Below are 15,333 nucleotides of genomic sequence, written 5' to 3' on the forward strand. Positions count from 1 at the left end.
TCCTCCTTCGACAAACAACGGTTCGTCCGTTCGTTCCCAAAGTCTTAATGATTTATCATGTGACCCACTGATCTATAAGATAAAATAAAATGCATGTGGAACTGGAGTGTTAAGAATAAGTGTTGATCTTTGAGTAAATGGTACTCTTATTGATAATAACGTTTTCATTTATTCTTTCATTCATATCAAGCAAACTTATGTTTAAAATTATCTAAAACCTTCCATACTTGACACTTACAACAAACTCGCCGTCATGGCTGATTGCAAGACTCCATATTTCTGAATGATGACCTTCTAAGGTCGTAACATGAAGAAATCTGTCAGCGTCCCAATCGTTTTATCTTTACTTGCACTGAAGAAATAATGAGTTTTCGGCACGAACTGCACGGCCATGACACTAAAAGAAGATTAAAGTTGTTATAATATAAATAACGAATATACATGTAGGTATTACTATGTGTAATGTTGATAACATGAGAATATAAAGGAATACAATGAAAGTACATGTAGGTATTACTAAGTGTAATGTTGATAACATGAGAATATAAGGTATACAATGATAGTACATGTAGGTATTGTAGGTGTAATGTTGATAACATGAGAATATAGTACAATGAAAGTACATGTAGGTATTACTATGAGTAATGTTGATAACATGAGAATATAAAGTATACAATGAAAGTACATGTAAATATTACTAGGTGTAATGTTGATAACATGAGAATATAAGGTATACAATGAAAGTACATGTAGGTATTGTGGGGTGTAATGATGATAACATGAGAATATAAAGTATACAATGAAAGTACATGTAGGTATTACTATGAGTAATGTTGATAACATGAGAATATAAAGTATACAATGAAAGTACATGTAGGTATTGTGGGGTGTAATGTTGATAACATGCGGGTAAAAAAATATGCAGGAAAAATCTACGTGTAAAACAATTGAGGACGTGGTTTACTAGTATGTTATAGACGTACGAGGTATGGTGACGACGAAACAATGATCTAACCAGGGTAAGAGGGTTTAATAGGGTATAATGACGATGTACATAGGATACGAGTGTATAGTAGGAATATAATCGACTGTTTCAGGCTATCATATATTACTATCATAAAATTGCGTATCTGTCATTTAAAATTACATTGTGCGTACCTGTCATCATGGGCGAATATTGATTTTCGACAATCACCAAAATCCAAACCCCAAATTTTAATGTTCTTGTCAACGCCACCAGAAACGAGGAGAACGTTATCCTGTAAAAATGAATCAAGGATGACAAAATATACGAATCAAAAGACAGAGAAAAGTTTCAAAATAAAACAACGCCATTGAAAAGCGTTCACTAATGCAAAGTGGTCAAGAGATGGAACACAACACGCTCTACACTTTCACAACAGAGGATTGGTAAAAATTTACACGGTCATACGTAGTTGACATTATGTACGTCTTTTTCAAAGTTTCAAATCAGTTTTCATTACATTCTCATAATCATCGCTCATTTTATAATTCCTTAGTTTACGTCACAAGCTCAAACTTCCTCGTTTGGGTTTATAACAAAAATGAAGAAAAGCTTATCCAGCAAAATTTACATTCTTTTGAACTGTCGCATAAATTATTAATGTATAATATAAAATTGATTCACATTGTAATTTTATTTCGAAAATATCTAATTCGAAAGCTATAGCGAAATGACTTATTTACAGCTTGATAATGTATCTTTTGTTTATACGTATTTTCTTCTATTTTATGTGTTAAAGTTCTTTCAACCAAAATAAAAACATATTATAAAACATGATATCAAAACAGAGTTGGAAGCCGTTCCTGTGAGCTTGAAAAAACAGTATAATTTATGCGACAGCTAAAACGGATGTGACGTTATACAAAATGTATGCGTCCATGACGTAAGCTAAGGATTCTTCTTGTAAACACAATACATGTTTGTATACGACAGTGAAACGTGGATACTTAGAAACACACGTCATATGAATAAAACGTACCGTTGATATATCCATGGTAACAACAGGTAATTTACAGTGAACCATATATATATATCTGGAATGATAACTACAATACATTTTACACATATAAAGAATGAATACAAAGTCCTAGTCTCTTGCGCGGTTTGTACGTCAGTTCCAGTCCTTCAAAGTCGAATATTCACGCGGTTTGTACGTCAGTTTCATTTCCCTGAGTGCCAAACATACACGGCCAATAAAATTTGAATACAAATTGCAAAAGCATAACATATAAACAACATCACGACAAAACACTGGGCAACTCTTCGCAAAGGTTATTTTTACAGCTAAAACTTTACTACAGTGAGTTCGTTGAAACTTACAACATAACGAGGAAAAGCCAACTGAAAATTACACTTTATGCTCAAAGGCAATACAATAGAAATATGACGAGAAAATATTCATGCATGATTTTTCTTTCGTCGGAAAAGGTAAATTACAAACGGTGTCGAAGCCAGTGTTTGTCTTTTTATCGTTCAATGGATTTAAAGATCTGTTTTCCGAAGAAAACAGAAACTTGAATATCCAGGTTCATAAAATGTTGAGTCTATAACTCGCATTTTACTTTTTACAAACGATTATCTTTCATCGTTTTGATAGTGCTTGAAACACTAAATGGTTGTCATCTCGATATCAGTAATTGAATATCCTTAAAGACTTTGATATGTTTTAAAGGAAAACCGCAGCGTAAAGCAGATCGACTAAGTTACTCACCCTGCTTCTCGATTTATCACTTTGATTCACTTTCCGTGAACCTTTTCATTCAAAAATTTCGTTATTTTACGCTCTGATCAAGATCGAACTCTACCATTACCAAAGGGACAAATGATTTAAAAATTAAAATGAACACGCGAGAGACTGTGATGACGAATGATGACGACAAAAATTTTTTTGGCTTCAATTTTTGGCTTCGGTTATCATTCCAGTTATTCAAATGTCGAGTTCACTGGTAATTTATGACCATAGAGGATAGGAAAAAGAACTAAATAACGACGCTTGGGAAAAGTAACCATTTAAAAATGAATACAAAAGTTAATTAGGATAAATGGACAGGAAAATATTTATTCAGTTAACTTTTGAGACTTCTGTAAGTCAAATTATAACGTTGATGGAAAGCATACATTAATCCAATGTTACGTAACTAGCAAAGTCAAAATATCGCCTTCTTTTTACAAGAGTGAATTTTTTAGTGAATTTTGTAGGAAAAGGAAATAGTTCTAACTCAAAGAGCATTTTATCGTGATTCATAGAAAAAATGGAGAATTTCGTACAAGGGTCATCTTTAAAGTGATCTACAGCAACAAATGAAAATACTCTAACAACTGCTATCCAATATCATCAAATGTATCAATATCATCAACTGCTATCAATACCAACAAATGCTATCAATATCATCAACTACGTACAAAATATTTAACAACTTACCTTCAATGTATCAGTGAAGAAAATTTTCATTGTAAAATCAAGCAAAGCCACGGCAATAAACATTTGATTTGGACTGCAACGAAGAATGTTGGCACGTGATTAAATGAAAGATCATAAATACGTATATCCCCCTCCAGGCAGGCAACAACTTACCTGAACTTTACACATTACGTCATCACATCTTTAATGTTCGTGCATGACAAATACTTAATCTTTGACTAAACAAAATAATACAAAATGAATCACCCAATTGTAAAAGAAATACATAAACCAATTAGACAATATTGAATCATAAAATGTTAAGCTGAAAGGAAAATGTTAAGCTGAGGATTGAACAAACAAAATGGATGATCACATTTAACCACTTTTCTTTACAAACATCATGAAATATGCACAAGAAAAACAAAAGAAAAACTTTACAAGACTAGCTTTAGAATTAGTACATGAAGTTATTTTTCTCCGACAGACAATGGACATTTTCGTCTTACAATGGTAAAAGAGTGATAAAAATCACGTTGAGTGGAAACGTTGCTTTACATGCAAATTATTTAATACCTTGTCGTTGAATACATCTCATCCGTAATCAAATCAAATTCCCACAATTTTACATCCTTGTCACCACTTCCTGAGGCGAATAGCGTCTAGAAATTGATAAAATCATCATTTCTACATGAAGGTAGTCTTGAGCTCCCTCTGAACGATTTAACTGAAACGATTCACTGAAAGAATGGAATATATAAGGACGGGGGGGTGGAGAGAAGTGAAGCATACGTCACTTGTCTCTTCAAGGAGTTACAAAATGACAACAGCAACAGAATATAAAGTTTGCCAACAAAAACGCTGCTATATCTGTTAGAGAAATAATCGAAAGAAAGCATATTAAAAGGGCATGGCAGTCCACAAATTTTGTCAAAATGTTACTTTCCAACGACTGGACAAAAATATGTTTTTAAAATGAAGTAAAGTTCCTTACATTATCGGGTAAACACAACGACCAAATAGCACCATCGTGTGCGTCCACAGTTCAAGCAATGAACCAGACGAAACTTCAAATATTTGGAGTTTGCCTGCCATATAAGGAAATTTAGAAGCTCAACATCTTACATTGGCTCCATACTTTATAAAGTCATATTCACTATTCTTATACCTTAGTTTTCCAACAACAACGTGTCTCTCTCACATGACCATTTGGCTCACTACTTTATAAAGTCCCATTCACTAATGCTGTATACATTAGTACCAACAACAACGTGTCTGTCACATGACCTTACATTGGCTCACTACTTTATAAAGTCATATTCACTAATGTTGAATACCTTAGGTACCAACAACAACGTGTCTGTCACATGACCTTAGATTGTCTCACTACTTTATAAAGTCATATTCACTAATGTTGAATACCTTAGTACCAACAACAACGTGTCTGTCACATGACTTACATTGGCTCACAACTTTATAAAGTCATATTCACTAATGTTGAATACCTTAGTACCAACAACAACGTTCTGTCACATGACCTTAGATTGTCTCACAACTTTATAAAGTCATATTCACTAATGTTGAATACCTTAGTACCAACAACAACGTGTCTGTCACATGCCTTACATTGTCTCACTGCCTTATAAAGTCATATTCACTAATGTTGAATACCTTAGTACCAACAACAACGTGTCTGTCACATGACCTTACATTGGCTCACAACTTTATAAAGTCATATTCACTAATGTTGAATACCTTAGTACCAACAACAACATGTCTGTCACATGTATTAGATTGTCTCACAACTTTATAAAAGTCATATTCATTAATGCTGAATACCTTAGTAACAACAACGTGTCTGTCACATGACCTTACATTGTCTCACTACCTTATAAAGTCATATTCATTAATGCTGAATACCTTGGTACCAACAACAAAGTGTCTGTCACATGACCTTACATTGTCTACTACCTTATAAAGTCATATTCATTAATGCTGAATACCTTGAGTACCAACAACAAAGTGTCTGTCACATGACCTTACATTGTCCACGACTTTATAAAGTCACATTCACTAATGCTGAATACCTTAGTACCAACAATGACGTGTCTGACATTCTGACAAGCGGTCTTTTTAACATGGCGGAGGATGGTCATGCCACGGCAGAGAAGAAGTCTTGCAAATGGATGAGAAATAAAGATTTTCAACCGGTTTCACGAAAACGTAGAAAGATTTAGTTGAATGGATACAACATTTACGGCTAAAAGCCAAATTTTCCTGCTTTGTCAGGCGAGAGCTTATCGGTTTGTGTTATTAATCAAACTCTATGCAATCAGTAACCACGTGCGCGATTCGCCAGTTGATTTTCCTGTTTATCATTTAGAACGGTCAGGTTGAAGACGAACGATTCCTGTCCCGCCAAACAGATACACGCCGTTAAAGAAACTGGTTGAAAATATTTCCTCCTGTCGTTGAACACTGCATTTACAAATACGATTCAATCTTCGCTCAAGAGCTGTTGAAATAAAGGTAGTCTTTTCATTTTGTTGACTAGAAATGAACCATTGCCGATTGTAATCATAATATGTAATGTTTTGGAAGCGATTGTATAGATAAAGGAGCCCTGAGTAGTTGTGATATATATGAAGAGCCCTTATTGACAAAATTTTAGTAATACATTTCTTCATAGTAGTAGTAGTATTGCCAAAGGGTAGTTCGTGTCACTGATATAATATAGCACACATTTCAAGATTTTCAAACTGTGCCAATTCCACCAGCCATCCTAATTTTGAACAATGGGAATTAAAGACTTTTAGTCATTGGGATGTTTTTAATTTCATTTAGACATGTAAAGAAACAAAGGATTTTGGTGCAATACAGGCTGAAGACTTTGTCCATGCATTCATTTGGGTTTTGAAGTTGAGGTGAGTATTTTGTATTCAAAACATCAGCATTAATGTCCTGTCTTATATAACCGCATGTCTTTCAGAATTATTCAAGGGGTTTTCCAGTTTTATGATGAGTTCTGCCATGCTAATTGTGAGAGATGTTTGTACAAAGTTAGTGTACAACGTCTCTATGACATCAGCTCTATCTCATACCTTCTGAAAACTGGATGATGTTGTAAGTGAAATTTTTGAAAACCGGAATTTGAAATTCAGTTTTGGCTTACCTTATCTTTAGGATGCCCTAGCTTTGATCAGATTGGATGACTTGTTTTTGGAATCATTTGATGTCACTGATGGTATATTATATTGGTTATATTGTATGATTGTAATTAAGAAATGATGAGTCATCTTTTCCATTTCCTTAGACATTAGTTTAGTCTCTTCTTTTAGTATTATGGTGTTGTATGGGGTAAATTGATGAACATAGACATATTGATGTGTTGCAACAATTTTTTTCAAGTTAGGCTATAATCTAATTTTTCACAACATTTATTCATTTAAATTGCAGTGAAGCCTTTGAAGGGGGCATCCTTCTTGCTGCGGTGTTGCTTTGGAAAGGTGGAAAGACAAAATTCACAATAGAAAATGTCACCAAGACTAGGTGTCATTGCTGACAGGATTGTCGTTGCTTGACTTCGTATGTAAAAAATTAGTATTCAAGTTTGATAGTTTCATCATAAATGGATGTTGATGAGGTTAATGCAGTCTTGAAAAGGCCGTTGATGAGTGACCACTGAAGTTTCAACATCCTTAGTGTTAGTCATCTTCAAATTCAAGAGAAAAGACTGTGTTCACTCTGAAGGTGACTACTGCTAAGGATGTTGAAATGTCATTCAACACCAACAGTCCTTAGGACTGTACTAACCTGAATGATCAACAATGACAAAGATTTTATCATTCAAAATCTTGTTCATGAGCATTGCCTTACAAGTGTTGCTCCCTTCAAATTTCAAACCAGTTAAATTTTCCATATAATTTCAGGGTCTTAGTAAACTTAATAGAAAATCTCCATTGCCAGAAGAAACTGTCAAGAAGTTGATGATGAGCGAGGTTGTGTCTCATATCTTTCTATTTGTGCTGGAAGAGATTTCTATCCTTTTCATATTTCTGTAGCCATGTGCTTTGGAGATTCATAGATCATTAGAAGAGAAGCTGGCATTGTTGGATGTGGCCATCCAACTTGGTGATGGAGATGTGTTAACAAGAGTAAATTTCTTCATCTTTTTCTCTTGCATTCTTCCCTCATCTTTTGATCTCTCATTTTAGATCTTGCTGTTTTTCAAGAAGACCATCAAACCAAGTAATTATGCTCAGTTGACTCTGTGCTGTATATGTCATCAGGGCTGTTGACAGAAATTTCAGGGCTTGGCACAAAATTTCCTCACGTAGCAATATTACATCATGATTTGAAATTTCTGCTCAGCAGCCTTGTAACTGCAAATGTTTTGACACACTAAACTGCAGATAACAGACATTCTTCTTTGCTGCTAAGTATTCAATGAATTAAGTTCATATTGAAATACTTCATAGCTATTTAATAGTTAGAAAGAAACTCTGTTATCATGAGTTATTTGTTCTTTCACAATTATGTTTTCAAACTTCAAGGAGCCTTGCTCAAATGTTGGGGGAGCTCTAGATTGAGAGGGGAGCTCTGGGTTTAGAGGAGCTCTAGATTGAAAACCCAAGGCCAAATGGCTAGCCTTATTCACTTCCTAGCGAACCTGCTAGTGGTATAGCCTCATCAAGCTCTTGTTCATAGATATATATGTTGGTGAAATAAAGAGAGCGTCCTGTTGCAGCAAACCACATTGTCACATTTTTGAAGTCGCATTTTGATCACGATGAAGTCATCAAACTTCTCAGGTACCTAAAATTCATCATCGATAGCATTATACCATAATGAAAGACATAAAACATCTTATTTTGTTGATTATTTAGAATTTTGAATAGGAAAGAGGAAGCAATGGTAAGTGAGACATTATTTCTGTGAATTTTTTTACATAAATGGGATATGAAGCCTGTTTGTCTAATCATTGTTTTTTTTTCTTACAATTTAGATGTTGGAGTACAAGATAGCTTTGTCTTCGTCCTCACAAGTTGACTCCCAAATACAAGCAATCGTCCTTGTCAAAGGTCTCAATGATTTGATGTATCTTAACTGAGGTTGCTCTCTTCCACCCAACATCTTGCATATTTATCATTGTTATACCATTTTCTTTTCTTCGACCAGAATGAATGAGATTTCACCTGAATTGACCGATGTGGTTGCAATTTTGAGAACATGAAAGTCTGTTGAAAAGACAAATGCAAATCGAGGTTTAAGATTGAACACTTAAAACCATAAAACATATAATCAATATTTTTACCAAGAATAAATTTATCATTTTGCCATCAGATAAAAACAGCGCACACAGGTCGAAGGAAAGAGCGAAATCATGCGATTCCAAACAGCACCATGTATGTTGACTGTTGACAGACCTCAAGTCTCAAAGTGACAAGCGTCTTTGAATTTGATGACATTGTGCCAACATGGATAATAATGTAGTGCAGCACACTCATAAAGTAAAGATCAGTAAAGATTAAGCTTGAAAATTTTTTCAATTTATATGGTAGTAATAAATAAAGACGTTTTTGCAAATCGTTTGAAAAGTGATGTGCAATTGTTTTCCTTTAGCTAAAGCGATGTGGAAATTGCACATTGCACACCGTTAATTCGCACACTGGACTTAAGAAGACAGTACAGTTCTAGTTTCTTTCATACCTTAATATCATAGTTAATAACATAAGCGTTGTTGTGATGTACTCAGGTATAGTAACAAGATAATCATTGTCTTCAATGTTCTACCAACTGAACTAGAAGATCAACTGTGGACTATGATGATATTTTTAAAACACAGTTCAACATAGTTTCTTTTAGCCAAAACTCTTTCATAGTTTCTTTTAATCTTTTTACCTTTTTCTAAATTATTATAGTAGTGACATTTCTTGATTTCAACTTTAGCGACACAACTGCATCTGAAAAGTTTGAAGAGATACAGAGAGTGCACATTTAAGAATAATTCTTGGATACAGGCAGAGTGTCTTGATAAAACAATGGTCAGATGGCCACAGTATCTTAATTGAGACATAAATGCTAATTAAATGTCCATGGCAGTATTGAGAGTAAACTGAAATTAATAACCAACCTTGGACTAATGACTTTTAACTAACCTTAGCAGAATGGGTTTCTTGTTGTACAACTTGTGGATGAATGCAAAGTTGTTCTCTAGATCCCAAGACACAAACTTTAGGTCTTGAAAACAAACTAATGAACATTTCATAAACTAAACATGTTTGTAAATGTAGATCATCCAGGTTAGTATAATCCTTACAAAGACTATTTTTGTTGGTGTTGACTGGCGTTTGACAACCTTCGGTAGTCATCTTCAGAGTCAAATGTAGAGTAGCGCCAGGTTAGCGTATTTGTTATCTGCTTCTTACCAACATGGACGATCTACATCTACAAACATGTAACAATACTCCCGGGTTCGAACCATTTACTTTATAAACTCAACAGTTAGACTGAATCATTCTATAGTTTAAAAATAAAACAAACAGCACCAAGATTTGGAAGTTCAGATATGATGCCTGACAAGAATGCATGCAGGAAAATTGATACTCACTTATAAATGTTGTTTTTGAGTTCTTTAACTGCCTGTGTAAGCTGAGAATGTGTTCTTGAGGTATATATGATTTTGGCGCCGTAGTCTGAAAACAGGTGAATTGTTATTTGTAAACATTGTCAAATTACACACAATACATGGTCACTTTGAGGTTATTTAGGCACCTTATCCCAAAATTCCCATAGTAGGCTGTAATTTATCACACACAAATATTTACATATCAATGTAATATAACAACAGGAACTTCAGCAATCAGCCATTTGTCAAAGTGGAAACTTTACAAAGTCATACAGACAGAAAGTTTGTAAACCGCACCTGAGATTGAAAATCTGCACCGCGTAAAACTATTTTTCAAAGTTGCACATTCTATGTGCCAATACAAACCTTCCAGTCTAGATGGTCATTTAACATGAAGATCTTAATACGAATATGTCAAACTGGGAGAGTAAAAAAAACAAACTAAAAACCAACCTGGGTTTCCATCATCATCATCTGACCAATAGCGGCTTGACCTAGTTTTCCTTTAAGTTTTCATAAAACCTGCCATTTGCTTTTTCTGTTTACTTTGGTATTCAGTTGCTGAGTTGCAAATGTGATTTGTATGTCATAAGTCAATGTTACAGAGCAAGCACAGTGTTTTACCAGTACCAGTTGGAGATTCGAGAATGCCATTCTTACAAATCATTGAATTTGAATGAATACATGCAAGTCTGGTCGTTGTTGACTCAATGTTTCTCAGAAATCGTTTTTACTCAATAAATCAGCATTCATTACGTAATTACGACATTGTCAAACTTTTACCTCTTGCAAACACTGAATGACCTTCTCCATGTACTTTATTTGACAATCGTAAGGCTTAAACGGAAAAGCAATTTCCACACCGCGAATATTTATCACTGATATTTCGAAAGCTAAATGAAAAGGCTCACATTTTCACATAAATAAGGTTTGTATGTCTTCGACTACAAAGAGCTTCAAAATTTACCGCCATTTTGAAAAACACCAAAGTTAGGTCACGTGACGTGCTAAAATAATTTAATAAATTTATACCATAAAATAAATAACCATTTAACCATTTTTTAAACATTGAATTAAATAGTTCTATTTAGTTCAATGACTTAAACCTAATTAAATTGTAAAATAACCAGAAAACTGTTCGATAAGTCTTTCCCCATTTCCATCAATCCTGTTGAAACATTCTATCAGTATAACGCTGGATGACAATTTATATTTTAGAATTGATATTGTATTAAAAAGTTATGTTGATTTCAAGGTTCTGTTGAGCATCGGTTTTAAAGTAACCTAACAAAATGGCCGCTTGGACGTTACACGAATGTTGAACGATTTTGAAAATAAGGATTTTCCTTATCCAACAAGGCAAAAATTCCATTGTTTTTCCACTCGCTACCCTCCCTATACATATACTTCCTAGAGCAGAGAAAAATGCAAAGAGAAAATAGTTGTTTATCGGTATGGTCTAATCATAGGTGGCCCAAAAAATCACATAGCTAGCTAAATTGTATAATTAACGATAACTCTCTCCATTTCATTGCAACAGACCGTAACATTGAAACAGAAGTTTGCGGTGCGCGGTCTGTTACGATGAAACGAGGAGAGTTTAATGTATTTGTTTAATCTATTTAGCTAGCTAAATGATTGAGACGCCTATGGTCTGATTGACCAATTGGAAAATCGGTCATATTACTAAGTACTATTTAATGCCTGACTGCCCTTCCCCACACCTCACCTCACCCAACGGTAAAATACTTTTGCATTACACAGATTATATCGCTTCAAATTTCAAACTCTATATTTTGCCATAGCATTATTTTCTGACTTTAATATTCCACGTGAGAAACATTTTTTACAATGTTTTCTTTACAGAGCTTTCATCGTTACTTTCCAGCACATTGCCATCGGATTCTTTGCCATCATCGTTACTTTCCAGCATCATCCTCAGTCTTTTCCTTTAACTTTTCTTCTGTATGATCTTGATAGCTACAAAAAACAGATGATATAAATCATACAACAGCATATATAAAGCAATTTTGGCCACGTAGAAGCCGAATCGTCAATACGCATTTAATAAACATGACAACGAATATTTCAACATCTTGTGATGTCATCTTCAGTACAGCTGTAAGGCTGGAAAAAATTGCTTTTGAGGGAACTATTTCCAGTTTTAGTAAAACACTACTAAAAATAGCACTTGAAGTTTAGAAAACATATAAATAGTTTAAGTCACAATGAGCTACTTTAGCGGAAGATGAAACTTCGTAGTCACTCATAAAGCGACCCCACAAAGTGACGGACTAACGGTAACGTAGTAACGTACTTGCCAACAAAGTTATTCACAGCAACGAGCATTTAATGCGATGATATTACACAAGATACTAGCTTTAAAGAGGTATAATAAAATAAGAGGTTTAATAAAACATCTATTTTAATTCATCTGTCTCTCATTACTGTTATTTTATAAAAGAAACAAAGATGTTTAATGTTACATGTTTGTAAATGTAGATCGTCCAGGTTAGTATAGTCCTGAGAAGGACTATTTTGTTGTTGTTGACTGACGTTTCGACAACCTTAGCGGTAGTCATCTTCATTTGACTCTGAAGATGACTACCGCTAAGGTTATCGGAACATCAATCAATAAACAAAACAATCAGTAGGAGGGAGGGTGAGGAGTCTTGTTTGCAATGGGGAAGTAAAGAAAGGAATCTTGTTATTTATATTTCAACTAACAATGTCTTAATGGGATATTTTATTTGAAATCTACCATATCCGTGATTTGTTCTAGTTTCTTTCATATCTTAATATCAGAGATATTAACATTACGTTGTTGATGTACTCAGGTATAGCAACAAGATAATCATTGTCTTCAATGTTCTACCAACTGAACTACAACAACAACATTGGACTATGATGATTTTTCAAAACACAGTTTTAGTTTCTTTCATACTTTAATATCATAGATAATAACATCACGTTGCTGTGATGTACTCAGAGTATAGTAACAAGATAATCATTGTCTTCAATGTTCTATCAACTAAACTACAGGATTAACTTGATCATTGTCTTCAATGTTCGATCAACTAAACTACAAGATTAACTGTGGACTATAATATTTATAAAGAAAACTAGTGCTCCAAAACAATGTATCGGACAATATTCCTCTCATACCTTTCCTCTATATAAAGCCAAAAACATCGCTCCTTTAAACTCGGTGCTTTTCACTTTTTCATAAAAGCCATCAATAGTCTGAAAATACAATATTAGAACTAATTATTAATATATTATAGCACATCTGAAGACGATCTGAACAAATGAAAAATCTATCACCTTTTATAGAACTTTACTTGCAAAGTAATTTTGTCTCATGTTGAGCTTGTCTTCCATGTAGCAATCAGTATCAGACTCTCTTAAATTATTTGGTAAGAAAGTTTTCTGTATTCCAAGAGTTGTTCCATCCATCACCACCTTTTGGGGAATTCTTCAACATAATTCACAAAAACCCATTGTCAAAATCAATATCAAGCAACCTTAATAAGAAAATTCAATAACTTAATAAAACAAGCGATCACTATCTCAATGGAATATTCATATTTTACAGCTGAAAATGAAATGATGCTTACTGTATCATGTGATGTGAGAAACTTGGCGTAAGTTATTTCCTTTAGGAAATTAAAATTACCGAAGACACTTGCCTTTGTACATACGCAACATAATATTTGTACATAGGTAAACTGAACAAGAATAACAAAGAAAAAACATTCAAAGAGATAGGGCGAAAATTAAATAATGGACAAACGTAGCTACTAATGCTTCAGCAAATTTTCATAAAAAGTACCTCGACGTTATGAAAAGCCGAATGTAATCTTTGAAACATGAAACATGTCAAGCGAAGCAGCGAGATGTATGTTATTCAACAACATTTGCCTTAAAAGATGTTAGGTAGAGTGTGAAACATGTCAAGCGAAGCAGCGAGATGTATGTTATTCAACAACATTTGCCTTAAAAGATGTTAGGTCGAGTGTGAAACATGTCAAGCGAAGCAGCGAGATGTATGTTATTCAACAACATTTGCCTTAAAGATGTTAGGTCGAGTGTGAAACATGTCAAGCAAAACAGCGAGATGTATGTTATTCAACAACATTTGCCTTAAAGATGTTAGGTCAGATGTGAAACATGTCAAGCGAAGCGAGATGTATGTTATTCAGCAACATTTGCCTTAAAAGATGTTAGGTCGAGTGTGAAACATGTCAAGCCAGCGAGATGTATGTTATTCAACAACATTTGCCTTAAAAGATGTTAGGTCGAGTGTAAAACATGTCAAACAAAACAGCGAGATGTATGTTATTCAACAACATTTGCCTTAAAGATGTTAGGTAGAGTGTGAAACATGTCAAGCGAAGCAGCAGGATGTATGTTATTCAACAACATTTGCCTTAAAAGATGTTAGGTCGAATGTGAAACATGTCAAGCGAAGCAGCGAGATGTATGTTATTCAACAACATTTTCCTTAAAAGATGTTAGGTCAGATGTGAAACATGTCAAGCGAAGCAGCGAGATGTATGTTATTCAACAACATTTGCGTTAAAAGATGTTAGTAGAGTGTGAAACATGTCAAGCGAAGCAGCGAGATGTATGTTATTCAACAACATTTGCCTTAAAAGATGTTAGGTCGAATGTGAAACATGTCAAGCGAAGCAGCGAGATGTATGTTATTCAACAACATTTGCCTTAAAAGATGTTAGGTAGAGTGTGAAACATGTCAAGCGAAGCAGCGAGATGTATGTTATACAACAAGATAATCTTCATACCTTCTCGTAACCTTTGAGTAGTTTCTGTACGTATTCATAAGATGAATACTGTTTAAGACAGTAGGGAAATTCTTTAGTTGATTCAACAAAGCATCAAAGAGATTGACGTATCTAAATTTAAATGAAAAAGCATACGTACTTTAAACATAAATTAAACATCTACATATCTACATATGAAATAATAATACAAACGTATATTTGAAGTAGAAACGTTAAAAAGTCATAAAAGCACAACATTACCACAACTGCAAAGTCAATCATTATCATTAAATTCAAATCATATTATATTGCAAGTGATGATCTACCTTGCGCGGTTGTACTGACAACCAAGGTTGCTCTTTCATTTTCATCGATCTTCTCCCAAATCTTCAACAACTCGTTCCAAACTCCTTTAAGATCTTACAACTCTTGTGGAAACCTGGACACGATCATCGCGCTGATCATTGTAACACCTGATGTTAAACAACACTATTGT

General features: G+C 34.1%; 1 protein-coding gene and 5 long non-coding RNA genes across 6 annotated transcripts; 3 read left to right on the top strand and 3 right to left on the bottom strand.

Annotated features, from left to right (window-relative positions):
- Positions 1-9: 9 nt before the first annotated feature.
- On the bottom strand, positions 10-327 carry LOC124445723. Its single transcript, XR_006948237.1, has 2 exons — positions 239-327; positions 10-72 (listed from the first exon to the last, which is right to left on the bottom strand). It is a non-coding gene; the product is annotated as an uncharacterized LOC124445723 (long non-coding RNA).
- A 4-nt stretch (positions 328-331) lies between these two features.
- On the bottom strand, positions 332-2,061 carry LOC124445745. Its single transcript, XR_006948245.1, has 3 exons — positions 2,004-2,061; positions 1,159-1,259; positions 332-397 (listed from the first exon to the last, which is right to left on the bottom strand). It is a non-coding gene; the product is annotated as an uncharacterized LOC124445745 (long non-coding RNA).
- Positions 2,062-5,563: 3,502 nt separating this feature from the next.
- On the top strand, positions 5,564-7,441 carry LOC124445704 (RNA-binding protein PNO1-like). The gene is given in 11 exon segments (XM_046996454.1): positions 5,564-5,635; positions 5,715-5,728; positions 5,825-5,866; positions 5,868-5,905; positions 5,908-5,954; positions 6,270-6,327; positions 6,330-6,349; positions 6,609-6,669; positions 6,882-6,899; positions 6,902-7,010; positions 7,355-7,441. Coding segments are annotated over 10 exon segments (456 nt in total). The 3' UTR covers positions 6,988-7,010; positions 7,355-7,441.
- A 16-nt stretch (positions 7,442-7,457) lies between these two features.
- On the top strand, positions 7,458-7,673 carry LOC124445751. The gene is made up of 2 exons (XR_006948247.1): positions 7,458-7,579; positions 7,640-7,673. It is a non-coding gene; the product is annotated as an uncharacterized LOC124445751 (long non-coding RNA).
- Positions 7,674-8,159: 486 nt separating this feature from the next.
- LOC124445737 lies at positions 8,160-8,497 on the top strand. The gene is made up of 3 exons (XR_006948244.1): positions 8,160-8,236; positions 8,312-8,339; positions 8,431-8,497. It is a non-coding gene; the product is annotated as an uncharacterized LOC124445737 (long non-coding RNA).
- Positions 8,498-11,823: 3,326 nt separating this feature from the next.
- LOC124445730 lies at positions 11,824-13,546 on the bottom strand. Its single transcript, XR_006948241.1, has 3 exons — positions 13,378-13,546; positions 13,219-13,296; positions 11,824-12,033 (listed from the first exon to the last, which is right to left on the bottom strand). It is a non-coding gene; the product is annotated as an uncharacterized LOC124445730 (long non-coding RNA).
- Between the last annotated feature and the right edge of the window lie 1,787 nt (positions 13,547-15,333).

The sequence above is a fragment of the Xenia sp. Carnegie-2017 genome, unplaced genomic scaffold (assembly GCF_021976095.1).
Source record: "Xenia sp. Carnegie-2017 unplaced genomic scaffold, XeniaSp_v1 HiC_scaffold_101, whole genome shotgun sequence".
NCBI classification, from domain to species: domain Eukaryota; kingdom Metazoa; phylum Cnidaria; class Anthozoa; order Malacalcyonacea; family Xeniidae; genus Xenia; species Xenia sp. Carnegie-2017.